This window comes from Poromitra crassiceps (assembly GCF_964638095.1).
Source record: "Poromitra crassiceps genome assembly, chromosome: 3".
NCBI lineage: Eukaryota > Metazoa > Chordata > Actinopteri > Beryciformes > Melamphaidae > Poromitra > Poromitra crassiceps.
The window spans coordinates 14,744,856-14,757,093 of record NC_139625.1 but is presented as its reverse complement, the minus strand read 5'-3'; the positions used below and the strand labels follow the sequence as shown (position 1 = coordinate 14,757,093).

The window sequence follows — 12,238 nt, the reverse complement described above, 5'->3', positions numbered from 1 at the left end:
AATAAGCACGTGTATAGCCTGGTTTTGGTCTCTAGCTGATAACTAGCGGAATATCCATGCAGCGTATTGGGCTGTGCAGTGTGCAGCCATTGCGCAGCATCGCAGGTTCCAATACCTGCTGGTGCACACAGTTGGCATGCAGCCTCTCGTCTCTCCCCAGAGGGTTTCATAGTCCACTTCCCTGGCTGATTCCAACTCAGCTCAGGTGTGCTCCTCCATTCTAGAGGTTAGATTCTCTGCAAGAACCCGAGCCCGGCCCGACGGGGCCTGGTTGAAATGTCCCCTCTATTCCTCGGGCCTGGGTCGGGCCGGACTCGTGGTCAGATACAATACCTTTTCTTTATATATATAATTGACCCTTTTCACGGGGGCCATTTAGTGTTGAGAAGGCACAATAAACACAGGTGCAAGCAAAACACTAATGAGGGTTTCCAAATTCCAACCATGGAAGTTGGAGGAAACCCTCATTAGTGTTTTGCTTGCACCTGTGTTTACCCTGCCTTTTCGACACAAAATGGCCCCCGTGAGAAGGGTCTATTGGGGTAATATTGGGTGCGATAAACAGAATGTTATAACATTGTATCCTTAAAACCTTAAAGTCGAGCTGAACCCAAAAATGGCTTTTCTTTTCTTTTAGTTCAAATACCTGGGTATGCAGTGCACCTATTTAATAATGTATGCAAACAAAATCACAACAATCTAATTTATTTAGTTTTTCCACACTTTTTCACATCAAAAGTTCATTTTTCAAGATGTCATTGATAACAGTAATGTACAGTTTGCTGACGTCACCTAGTACTATCAAATTTCTACCCCATTTCAACCAACCATATCACGACATGCAGCTGTCAATCAAATCTTCATTTCTGGATAATTTTTCTTCTTCATGGCTCTTCTTTTCGGTTGCTATTCTTCTCGATCTGGCTTCATTTCTCCGCCTCCTCTCCTCCCCTCTCTCTCTGATGCCCCCTGTAGCTCCTCCCCTTCTCTCTCTCTCCCTTATGCCCCCTGTGGCTCCTCCCCCCCCTCTCTCTCTCTCTCTCTCTCCCTGATGCCCCCTGTGGCTCGCGTCCACCTGAGAGCCTCATACATCTCCTGACAAAGTGACTAATCCTTCCTATTTCACAGCTCCATCCCACTGCTCCCAGAGAATCGACCAAAGTGTGTGTGCATGTGTGCGTGTGTGTGTATGTGTGTGTGTACGTGTGTATGTGTGTGTGTGTGTGTGTGTGTGTGTGTGTGTGTACGTGTGTATTTGTGTGTGCAGGCAGCGTTGTCATGTCATGTCCGATAGGCCCTGACAGGTGCGAGCGTGTCGCCGGAGTTCAAGGTGTTCTTCGTAACAAGCGCTTTGGACAGCTGCAACTTCCGCAGGGCTTTGACTGATTGGAGAAATAACTCCAGATTCCAGGGTTGCCAAGTTCGCTTATTATATATATACGCTTATTATATAGACGGTTTTAACTTGACAACAAAAACATTCTAAATTGAACCCCCGCTCACTTCCTGTTGCAGTGTTTGCTATGGACATAAAAGAAAAAAAAAACATTCAAGTGCAGGACTGACCATTCCGTGAAAACCGTCTATAAGCAACGTTGGGCTTGTTTTTCTGGAAAGTCGCTTACAAATATTGGTAGTCACGATTGCATTTGGGGGGGGGGGGGCTTGTTGCTTATTTGAGCTGGCTCCCACGTTGTCAAGCAGATGTTTTCCATAGTTTGCGTCTGCATTTGGTGAAGGCCTCCTCTACTCTGCTTCTGATTGGCTCTGACCTGATGGAGTACTATACCCAATCAGAGGCAGAGTAGAGCGGGGGGCAGAATGCAGGTGGGCGGGGGGAATTAGTGAGACTAGAAATCTCGCACGCTATTTTCTAGCATCCCTCGCTGCCTCGCCCGCTCACCCGGCAGCAGTGATTTCGACCGCGCCTCGTTGGTTTGCGCTCGAGGTCTCGCCCGACTCGCTATTTCAAATCCAAATGACAAAATGGCACAGTGAAGAGTTTCTTTAGCTACTTTGCTAACAACGCCACATTGTTCCATACAAGGAGTGGGAGAAAGAGAGTGCTTTAAAAGACTGGATTTCAACCTCAATTGGTGGATGATTCAAATGCACTGTGCAGTCACTTCTTTTGGGGCTTCTTTCCATAGACCTGGTTGCTTGTTTCTCTCGTGAGATCTGGCAACACAGCGGCAGAGGAAAAACACGTCACCGCTTGTTGTTGTTGTTGTGTGCTTTCTTTCCATGAAATATGACTGGCTTAATTGTTAGTGGCCCTCGTAGTTTGTGTATTATTTACATAAATCCAGTTTATAGCCTGTATAATACGATTTGGCCCTTTTCCTCAGAAAACCTAGCTTCATATTGGCTCCTCATTTCATCGGGAACTGTGCAATAGGCCTATTTAGACTTCAACAGGATTGTATTACAAGCTCTGCAAAGAATTATAATAACCATAAGCAGTGAGCTGCTACTTCTCTTTATTGCTTACTTACCAGAGCCACAGCGAGCAGGCACCCAGCGGTTCTCACCCATAAGATTTTCTTACAAGACTCACTTTAGATAGATGTGTTGTACATTTCACCAAATTCATCCTCCATAGGTGGCCTAGTTAAAGGAATAGTTCAGCCCAAAATGAATGAACGAATGAAATATCCATTTGATATAATAGATATTTTATGCTTTTTGTAAAAACTTGAATAGATGGGGGGGGGGGGGGGGGGGTTTAAATGAAACTCAATGTGTTTGCGTACGAACTTCAATGGAGTTTTGGACTTACATTGAGGTTAAGTAGATAATGACGGCACTCTCTCATTTTGGGGTGAATTATACCTTTAATAACATAGCAACTGGTTCAGGTGTGAAATATGAAAATGGCTAGTTGTGATCAAAACACTGTTGAAAAAAACAAGTCAGGACACTCACTCACTAACTCTCTGGTACAGAGTCGGGATTCGACTATAGGGTTAGTGACTAGGGGGATATGGGTGGTGTTGGGGGGAGGTGCCATAAGGTGCAGAGTCAGGATTCGAGGGGTGGGTGGAGTGGCTAGGGGGATGTGGGTGGTGAGGGGGGGCAAGGAAGGTGGGGGGGGGGGGGGGGGTCGTAGGGGGAGTGACACCATGGGCTTAAAGGTTTATGCTTTTTCTACTACTCCATTGCCTTGTCATGTACATCAAGCTGTCTTTGGCTGTGGATTTCCTTGCTGCTCCTGATCATATATCAAATACCAAGTAGAAGCAAGACAGGTCCAGTGCCAACTTACCCTAACCCTCTGAACAACCCTAACCCTCTGAACAACCCTAACCCTCTGAACATCCCTAACCTATCTGAACAACCCTAACCCTCTGAACAACCCTAACCCTCTGAACAACCCTAACCCTCTGAACAACCCTAACCCTGTGAACAACCCTAACCCTCTGAATAACTCTAACCCTCTGAACAAGAGTTCCAAGATGAATCCAGCAATTAGCAGCCACCACCCTGCAGCCTCCTCCTGTATCTCCCAGGTTGAACATCAGCTGTGGGATGTCACTGCAGGCACAAACAAAACAGCCTTAGAGGGGTCCTTCATTTCTTTGGCCGGGGAGGGCCTTTATAGGACCGACTGAGGAGGGGTCCACACCACCGAGCACAGACCCTCACTGCCTCTCTCTGGGCTTTGGAGCAATTAGGATGCTTGACCGTGTGTGTGTGTGTGTGTGTGTGTGTGTGTGTGTGTGTGTGTGTGTGTGTGTGATCGTGGGCTCCAGCTGTCAGGAGGCTTCTGTCTCCTGGTCCTGACTCCTGACATGTCTCTGATACACCCCGCTGTGAGTCTGTGTGTGTGTGTGTGTGTGTGTGTGTGTGTGTGTGTGCGTGTGTATGTGTGTGTGTGACACATGCACACACATACATTGCACAAACACACACGCACACATACACACACTCCCCCCAGACCAGGCTGCAGCCCAGGGCGAGCTGTCTGTCAACACACACACACACACACACACACACACACACACACACACACACACACACACACACACACACACACACACACACACACACACACACACACACACACACACACACACAATGTTTCTCTCCCACTGATATAGCTGGCCTTCTGGTGCTATGGTATCTCTCTCTCTCTCTCTCTCTCTCTCTCTGTGTGTGTGCGTGCCGTGCCGCATGGCGGTGGTGGCTCGCGGCCATGGCGAGTCATCCGTGGTTCCCCTTATCGTTTTAATCAGCTCGTTAGGCGCAGCCAGTCGCCCGCACTTTACCGGCCACCGCACCTCCACTGGAACCCTGCCCTCCTGACCCGGGCTGGCTGGCACTGCCACCGGGCACACAGAGAGAGGAGGGGGGAGGAGGGGAGGGGCTGGACGGAGGAGAAGAGATAGGGAGGGGTAGACAAGATGACGTGAGAGGTGGAAGGACCAAGAGGAGAGGAGGGTGTGGAGGGTCTGTCTATACTATATAATCTCTGTCTGTCTGTCTGTCTGTCTGTCTGTCTGTCTGTCTGTCTGTCTGTATGTATGTCTGTCTGTATGTCCCCACGAAAGAAAGAAAGAAAGAAAGAAAGAAAGAAAGAAAGAAAGAGGCCAGGTCGCTGGTGATGTCAGTTATAGACGGCTCGGACTGGTGGCTAGGTCACCACTATAGTGATGTCATATATCACCAGTGATGTCATAAATCAGTGATTATGTCACAGACAGTGATGAGATCATAAATCACTGATGCTGTCATAGAGTCATAGTGAGTGATGTCATCGGTGAGCAACTAAACATTGCAGGGAGGCCACACCATTATGGGGGGAAGGCTTTGAAGCAGGATTTGAAGCGGGAGCCGTCGAGCAGCGAGGGAGGTGGGTGGCGCGCTGGCACGAGGGCCAAGAGAGGTCCGGGAACATGGCGGTCGAAGAGGAGAGCGAGGCGGTCGGAACATTGAGGAGGGGGCGGACCCCCGAGTCTGGAATTTGTGTAATAGGGCATCCAGTCGAAGAAGAAGAAAGAAGAAAGAAGAAAGAAGAAGAAGAAGAAGAAGAAGAAGAAGAAGAAGAAGAAGACCGTCAGAGAATGGACAGAATTATAAAACAGATAGCTGTATGTCCGTTGCGTTGTTTTTGAGATGACCTGGGGAAGCGCAGCATGTGGCACTCTGTAGTCAGGAGGATGTGAGCTACGTTTATTGTGGCAATAAAATGTCACTAATGAGCAGTTTGATATAACGGTCAACCAGTTCGAGTCATGCTCTTTCCATAAAGCCTACCAGCTTTGATATCCGTTGGCTAGTTGTTGATATTTATAATAATATTGTGGCGCTAAAATAAAATAAAATGTTAGCACCACTAATATGACCAAGTTTAGTTTTCTGACAGCTAAAATTATCAAGACGGCTGGAAAATGGCTTGCATTCAACCAGTGAGCTATAGCTTCCTTTGTGAAGCCAATGCTGAAGTAACTTAAACCTGCATAGTTTCAAATGGCCTACAGGGGGCGACTCCAGTGGCTGCAAAAAAAAGTCTGGTTACATGAATGGGAAATGGCTTCTCATTTAATTTATGGCCCCAGCAAACACTTTTCTAATGAGTTTATCGTCTCAATCGCTACGTTTCAAGTCTTCATCTATACAGCATGATGTTAATTGTAGATCAGATCAGATCAGATCAGATCAGATCAGATACTTGATTGTCCTGTAGGGAAACTTGTCTTGGCTCCAAACCCCTGCATGCAGCACAGCACATCATCATCAACCTACACAGAAATACATACATTACACATTTTGTGCAAAGTGTGTAGTGTAAATGATGCTCCCATTTTGAGTCAAATATGATAGAACATACTAGGCCTATGTTTTGGGGGTGTGATTGACAGGTCGCCTGTCCAGTGGTCGCCGCTTGTCACCACGGAAACATAGCAGGCCGCATCTTTTCTTGTCCAAAGCAGAGTCACTTCTGCCTCCAAATAACCAACCTTGATGCTTCGAAACCAATGTGACATCACAGTATGTCCATAGGAGAGTCCTATTTATATGGTCTATATTCAACTAACAAGCTTTGAAATATAAACTAAAAACAGAAATATACAGTAAAAAAAAATAGAATATTAAACATCAACTTATTTGATCAGGCTGAACACATCCATTCAAGCTGTTGCTTATGTTGAAGGTTTTACTATAGGGACATTACAGCTCCAAAGAGCTTTCAAGGTCTGTTTTTAGTTGAAAAAATCTCTCTCTCTCTCTCTCTCTCTCTCTCTCTCTCTCTCTCTCTCTCTCTCTCTCTCTCTCTCTCTCTCTCTCTCTCTCTCTCTCTCTCTCTCTCTCTCTCTCTCTCTCTCTCTCTCTCTCATATATATATATATATATATATATATATATATATATATATATATATATATATATATATATATATATAATACTTTTTATTATTATGATTCACCAAAAACTACACATAGCCTATCTATTTTTTCATCCTTTATCGTGCACACATCTCTTCTTTCCCTTTGCCCATATGCTCCCATGAGATGGAGAGCGCTTGAGGGCTGAGGGGCGTGAGGAGAGAGAGAGAGAGAGAGAGAGTGGGAGTGGGAGGGTGAGGGAGAGAGAGGAGGGAGAGAGAGCAAAGGAGGGGGCGGCGTTAGACAATACCATTCCTCAAATATATTCCATCCCCTCTCTGCGACCCTCAAGTGAGCCTTTATGAGTCGGGATCGCGTGGATCTTATCTCGCATATGACACTCTGGAAGAAGAAAGCGGACAGGGATTATCTGATAACTGCCTTCCGATCGGCCGCCTCCTGACACGGGCAGAGAGCGTCTCTTATCTCGCCCTTTATGGACCACTAGCCCTATCTGCACTTTCGCCACTATCTCCCCATCTATTGTCTCTCCATCGCTGGGAGAGGAGGAGGGGGTGAAGCTGGTCCCTGCTCACATTATTAATATTTTTTTACATCCTCCGATCAGCTCTGTCTTCCGCATGGAGAGACTTTTCTCTTTTGATCCATCCGCAGAATATTCTCCCGTGATTTGACACTTGACCCCTGCGTTGTCGTTCCCATGCGCAGCTGAAAAGTAAAACTCCATATTTTATTTATTTATTTGTTTATTTGTTTATTTATTTACTTACTTGCCGTGAAGGCCTCCTGTTGATGCGAAATCGACTCTGGTGGTTATTTGTCCGCTGCTGGAATATGAGTTAATTTGGAGTTGAGGCTCCCTCCAAGAGCTTTCAACATTATTTCAGACGATTTGTCTCGCAACTCTTTGTCAAGGTGAGTCTCAAAATGTGGGGGAAAATGTCTTGTTGCCCTGAAACAAAAACACGCGCAAAAATGACTAATGTTTTTATTAGGCTACAATGCTTCTGATCAGATTGTTATTTTTCTCTTTTTCTCTTCGTTTTTGGTATAGGCTATTATATAGCGCATATTCTCCTATATTCTTTCTTCGTTGATAAAAACACAATAGCTGTATAATTTGGTGTCCAGCAGATGTCAACATTATTTTTTCTTACATAGTGGCTCCATGCTGTCAAGTCACTCCGCTCCTCAGCCAAGCAGATGTGTTCATCACACTGTGACAGATGGCCAATTCTGATTATGTTAATTCAAAAAAACTGGGGATTCTCTGTCAAAAATGATCTCAACTTGCCTTAATATTCTCAATTAAGCGATCAAATGTTTGGCCAGCACAAACAAATTTCAAACTAAATTTGATATACTGTATATAAAACAATTATGGGTGCTAGCCTATTGTAAAATATCAGGCAATTATAAACAATATATTGCCTGAATAATTAAACATTCAACAAATTTCGACTCATTCATTATTAATGTAGTGTAATGTTATTATGCAATGAACAGAGAGTGCACGGTCACCATCGATTTATCTGAGGGCCCATGGCACCCAAACCATGCATCCGCTCTGGGACTGGTGGGCCCCGGGCTGCCAAGACAGACAAATAACATGGAAAGTGTTGACACTTAAGACACTTTTCTGTTTTTCATGCTTTATATCACATTTTAGTTCTCTTCTCTCTTATTTCCCTCAAATTCCCTGCACTCTCCTGTCTGTTTCCATGTCAAATAAATAAGCCTTAAGTATTCCTGGTTAGTATAAATTGGTAGTTTTAGGCTATTATCGTTATGATGTAAATTCATATATAAACTGTAGGCCTAACAGGCTGGGTTATGGGTATATTTTTAAGAGTGATGAAATGGCATGCATCCAGGCTTTTTCCTGGTTGATATTCCTGTATTATTACACACTCCACCTCTCTCCCTCTCCCTCAGGTATCACAGGAGAGCCCGCAGAACAGCAGAGAGCGAAGATGATGCTGAGTCCGGACCAGGCGGAGGCGGACCTCTCCTGGACGCAGGCCGACCCGGAGACGCTGCTGAACGGCATCAAGTCGGTCAGCTGCGCGTCGGACGAGACGGGCACGGACGGGGAGCCGACCAAGGCCAAGTGCCTGGCTCAACAGCCCCTCAGCAGGGAGGAGAAGCGGCGAAGGAGGCGGGCCACGGCCAAGTACCGCTCGGCCCACGCCACCAGGGAGCGCATCCGCGTGGAGGCCTTCAACGTGGCCTTCGCGGAGCTGCGGAAGTTACTGCCCACCCTCCCCCCGGACAAGAAGCTGTCCAAAATCGAGATCCTCAGACTGGCGATATGCTACATCTCATATCTCAATCACGTGTTGGATGTCTAAAACAAACAAACATGCCCCACCTCCATTTACCCCGTGTGCTCCCCCTCAAGAGTGACAAAGTTTTTGCTGGGTGTTATTGGACTTGATTGGGGCCAGGTTGGCACAGATAGGGGATTGTTTTGAAAGACGATAGGCTATTTTAGCTATAGCTGCTGCCTGACAGCCTTCTTTGACACAAAAATAGCCTAATAATTTCGACATAAAAAAACAAGTAGTCCTATTGAATGCTTTCCCCAGATTTTATTTTGTGGTCAGTGTTATGACCTCCAAAAAATCTCCACTGAAACTCACACAAACTATTTTTATAGGATTAGCAATTAAGGCAGGATGGCCTACTGCACCTATTCAGTGGTTGGGGGGGAACTCTGGGATAAGTGAACTCTGCCTTTAAAAGAAGAATTCAGAACATTCTTGAATAATATATAGCGCATATAGCGTTTGGGTTAAATCACCTGCATGTCCCCATGTTGATGCTGATCGAGGCTTTGCCATAACCTACCTTGAGTGAACCGACGCTCCTGAGTCACATGATAATTATCATGTTAGAAAAGCAAGGGAGGGAGGGTGCTGGCAGAGGTGCAAAGGGGAAAAACTAAGAAACGCCTAATTGTCGTGAGTTATAGCCTCAACTTTAAAACCCAGACCGCTCACTCAACAATGCAACAAGCAAGCGCTGAGTCGTTTGAGCTGCAAAGATGCAATAATTAGCTATTATTTTTCAGACTGAGTGGGTTGCAAGAGCCAGATGGGCGTATAGTCCTATAATAAAAAGGTGGGGAAGGACTTCTTCACATGGCAAACAACAAACAAACAAAAAAATCGATATTTCCAGAAAAGCATTAAAATCCCCTAACTGACTTATGTTTGATCTGAATTTATAAATATTCATTTCAGCCTAAAAGGCCACCCTCGTCAAGTTGAAGGCCTACAATTAAACACATAATAGAAAAGCAAATCGGCTATTTTTTCCTGTTTTGATGAGACACGGGAAGGCATGAAGCTGAAGGGAATGGATCGAAATGTAAACAAGATATAGCTGCTTTAGATCTAGTTTAGACGATGTTTTCCGTAAAGGAAGAAAAAAGACTCAATGCATAAGTGCCACTTATGACACATGAAATTGTGACCTTAATCATTTTTGTTTGTTTAAAGTGTATGGAATTATTTATTTAATTGTGTTAATATTTAAGGTAATTTATTTATGTTCATATCATAGGCTGACGTCTTTTGTATAAATGTATATTGTTTGTTGTATGCTTATATATTTTAGGCTGTGAAATTGAACTTGGAAAGTGATGGTGTTATACTGTTAAAAATGGCACTTTCTATGTTTTCATGGGTTATCCTATAGCATAACTTATTTGTTTGATGTATGTTTGATGTATGTCATACCTCTGTTTTTGTTTGTTTGTTTGTTTGTTTATTTATTTATTTATTTATTTATTCATTCATTCATTTATTCTTCTATGTCATGTCTATTGTCTATCAATAGCAACGATAAGCACTTCAAGATGGGGTTAAATGGCCCCATAAATGTTTATTTCCCTAAATTGTTGTGTTAAGAGGTTGCTCAGCGAATATTGGACGATTGGGTTGCTCAAAATTTCCAATTTGCATTCAATTTAGAATTTGTTTCGTTGACAGAATATGTCTTAATGTAACACTCAATCATCTGAAGAATGATTCATTTATCTCAAACAGTGATTTCTCTCCACTCAGGTGGTTTATCACTACAATTCGGAGGCAAACCTCTTTTGCTGTGACCAAATATAAGATTAATAATAATGATTTCAAACATATTCTGAATTTATGACGTTAAATGTTTTGATTTATAGGTGTTCTTTTGATTCGTTCGTTGTTTCTTTCTTTCTTTCTTTTTTTTGTCTCTGCTTTGTATTTTCGAAATCCAATAAGTAATTTTATAGTGAAGGAAAAAGCATATCCTCTATCCAAAGATTTTTTTGTCTCTTCAGGGTTGTGTAGGCTACTTGTTGCTTTATGCAGATCTTTTGTAGTAGAGTTATTGTGTGACAGCTGGTTTCTAATGGACAAACTTTTCATATTTTCCGGTGTTTTTATTTTTATTAAAAAGGAAATACTTGAAAATGTCGATTTAATAACCCCCCCCCCCCCTCAGATTTACATATTTTCTATTAAATGTTTTGCAAAAAAAAGAAGAAAAAAAAAAGAAACTACACTACACTTGTCTCACAGATGTAAACAATGAATGCTGATGGCTGCTGCTAATTGATTGTAATGATAGGTGCGGTGTGTGACGTCACGTTCACGCACGCATGCGTGCACACGCATATGGGCATACACAAATTTGGAGCTAATATGCATGGCTTGCATGGAGACTTCACACTACTGTAGTGTATACGCACACACACCACACATAGGCACGCACGCACGCACGCACGCACGCACACACACACACACACACACACACACACACACACACACACACACACACACACACACACACACACACACACACACACACACACACACACACAGTGGTCAGCAGCTAAGGCAGTGGTGGCTGTGTGCTCCTGGCTGAAAGGCTCTGGCTCTCCCCAGAGAGGGGGCAGGTGTTACTCCAGACGAGCCAAGACAACCAAATTACTGGCCGTCTGGCACCTCCCGTGGGAAACCCAGGCAGAGGAGGGCTGGGAGAGATGAAAATTTATGAGCGAGCGAGTGCTGCCGCCATGTAATATTGCCAAATGGTATGAGCAAAGGTCCAAATATTTATATTCATTTGTGATATAGGCCCATCGCCATCGACTCCTCTGTAAAAGCTGGTATTTGAGTAAAAAGCAGGAGGTGTGGAGGGAGGGAGGGAGGGAGGGGGTGAGATGCATGCTTTTATCCAATGCACCTTTAGATGATCATCTGGGGTTCCTTATGGGTGGCACCGCAGCAGCGGAAATAAAACCCTTCGCTGTCATGGTTGAGCTGTTTCCATTGAGCTACAGCATAGAGATTATATGTTGAATATATATGCTAAATATAGGATAGAAAATACTCAGACCAAAAAAGCCCTCCGTTATATTTCCCAACCATCCTCGCCCTCTGGAAGGCTCTCTTGCCTTTACCCAATCTCCAATGGTTAAAGGCAGGAGAGCCTTCTTCCAGAGGGCGAGGATGGTGGTCATATAACTCTGGTTATAATGACTCTGAGGCGAAACAATGTGTAAAAAATAGGAAGCAAATGCTGTCTCTGTCTGTCTGTCTGTTTGTCTGTCTGTCTAATTTATATGGGAGGAAAAAGAAACCTCAGTCAAAAGGCTTGCGATCTGTCCTCTCACTGTGACACAGACATAAAAAAACACAACATAATCCCTTCCTTTCCCAGCATGCATTGCTCTCTTCTCATCTTCAGGTGGCAGCATGATAAGGGAGGAGGCACAGAGGCCTCCTCCTCTAATCTGTTTTATCAGTGGAGACTGAAGGTAGCAGGAAATGTTCTTTCCTATTCAGCTCAAGGTCCTCTCCTCCTGTCAACACGCCGCCTCACCCGGCCCCATCCCTCACAGT

At 44.3% G+C, this 12,238-nt stretch overlaps 1 protein-coding gene across 1 annotated transcript; it reads left to right on the top strand.

The window, feature by feature from the left end:
• Positions 1-8,320: 8,320 nt before the first annotated feature.
• On the top strand, positions 8,321-8,698 carry LOC310772788 (helix-loop-helix protein 2-like; the record flags this gene model as incomplete). The annotated part of the gene is made up of 1 exon (XM_083632712.1): positions 8,321-8,698. One exon carries the CDS (start codon positions 8,321-8,323, stop codon positions 8,696-8,698), a length of 378 nt encoding a protein of 125 aa, XP_083488838.1.
• Between the last annotated feature and the right edge of the window lie 3,540 nt (positions 8,699-12,238).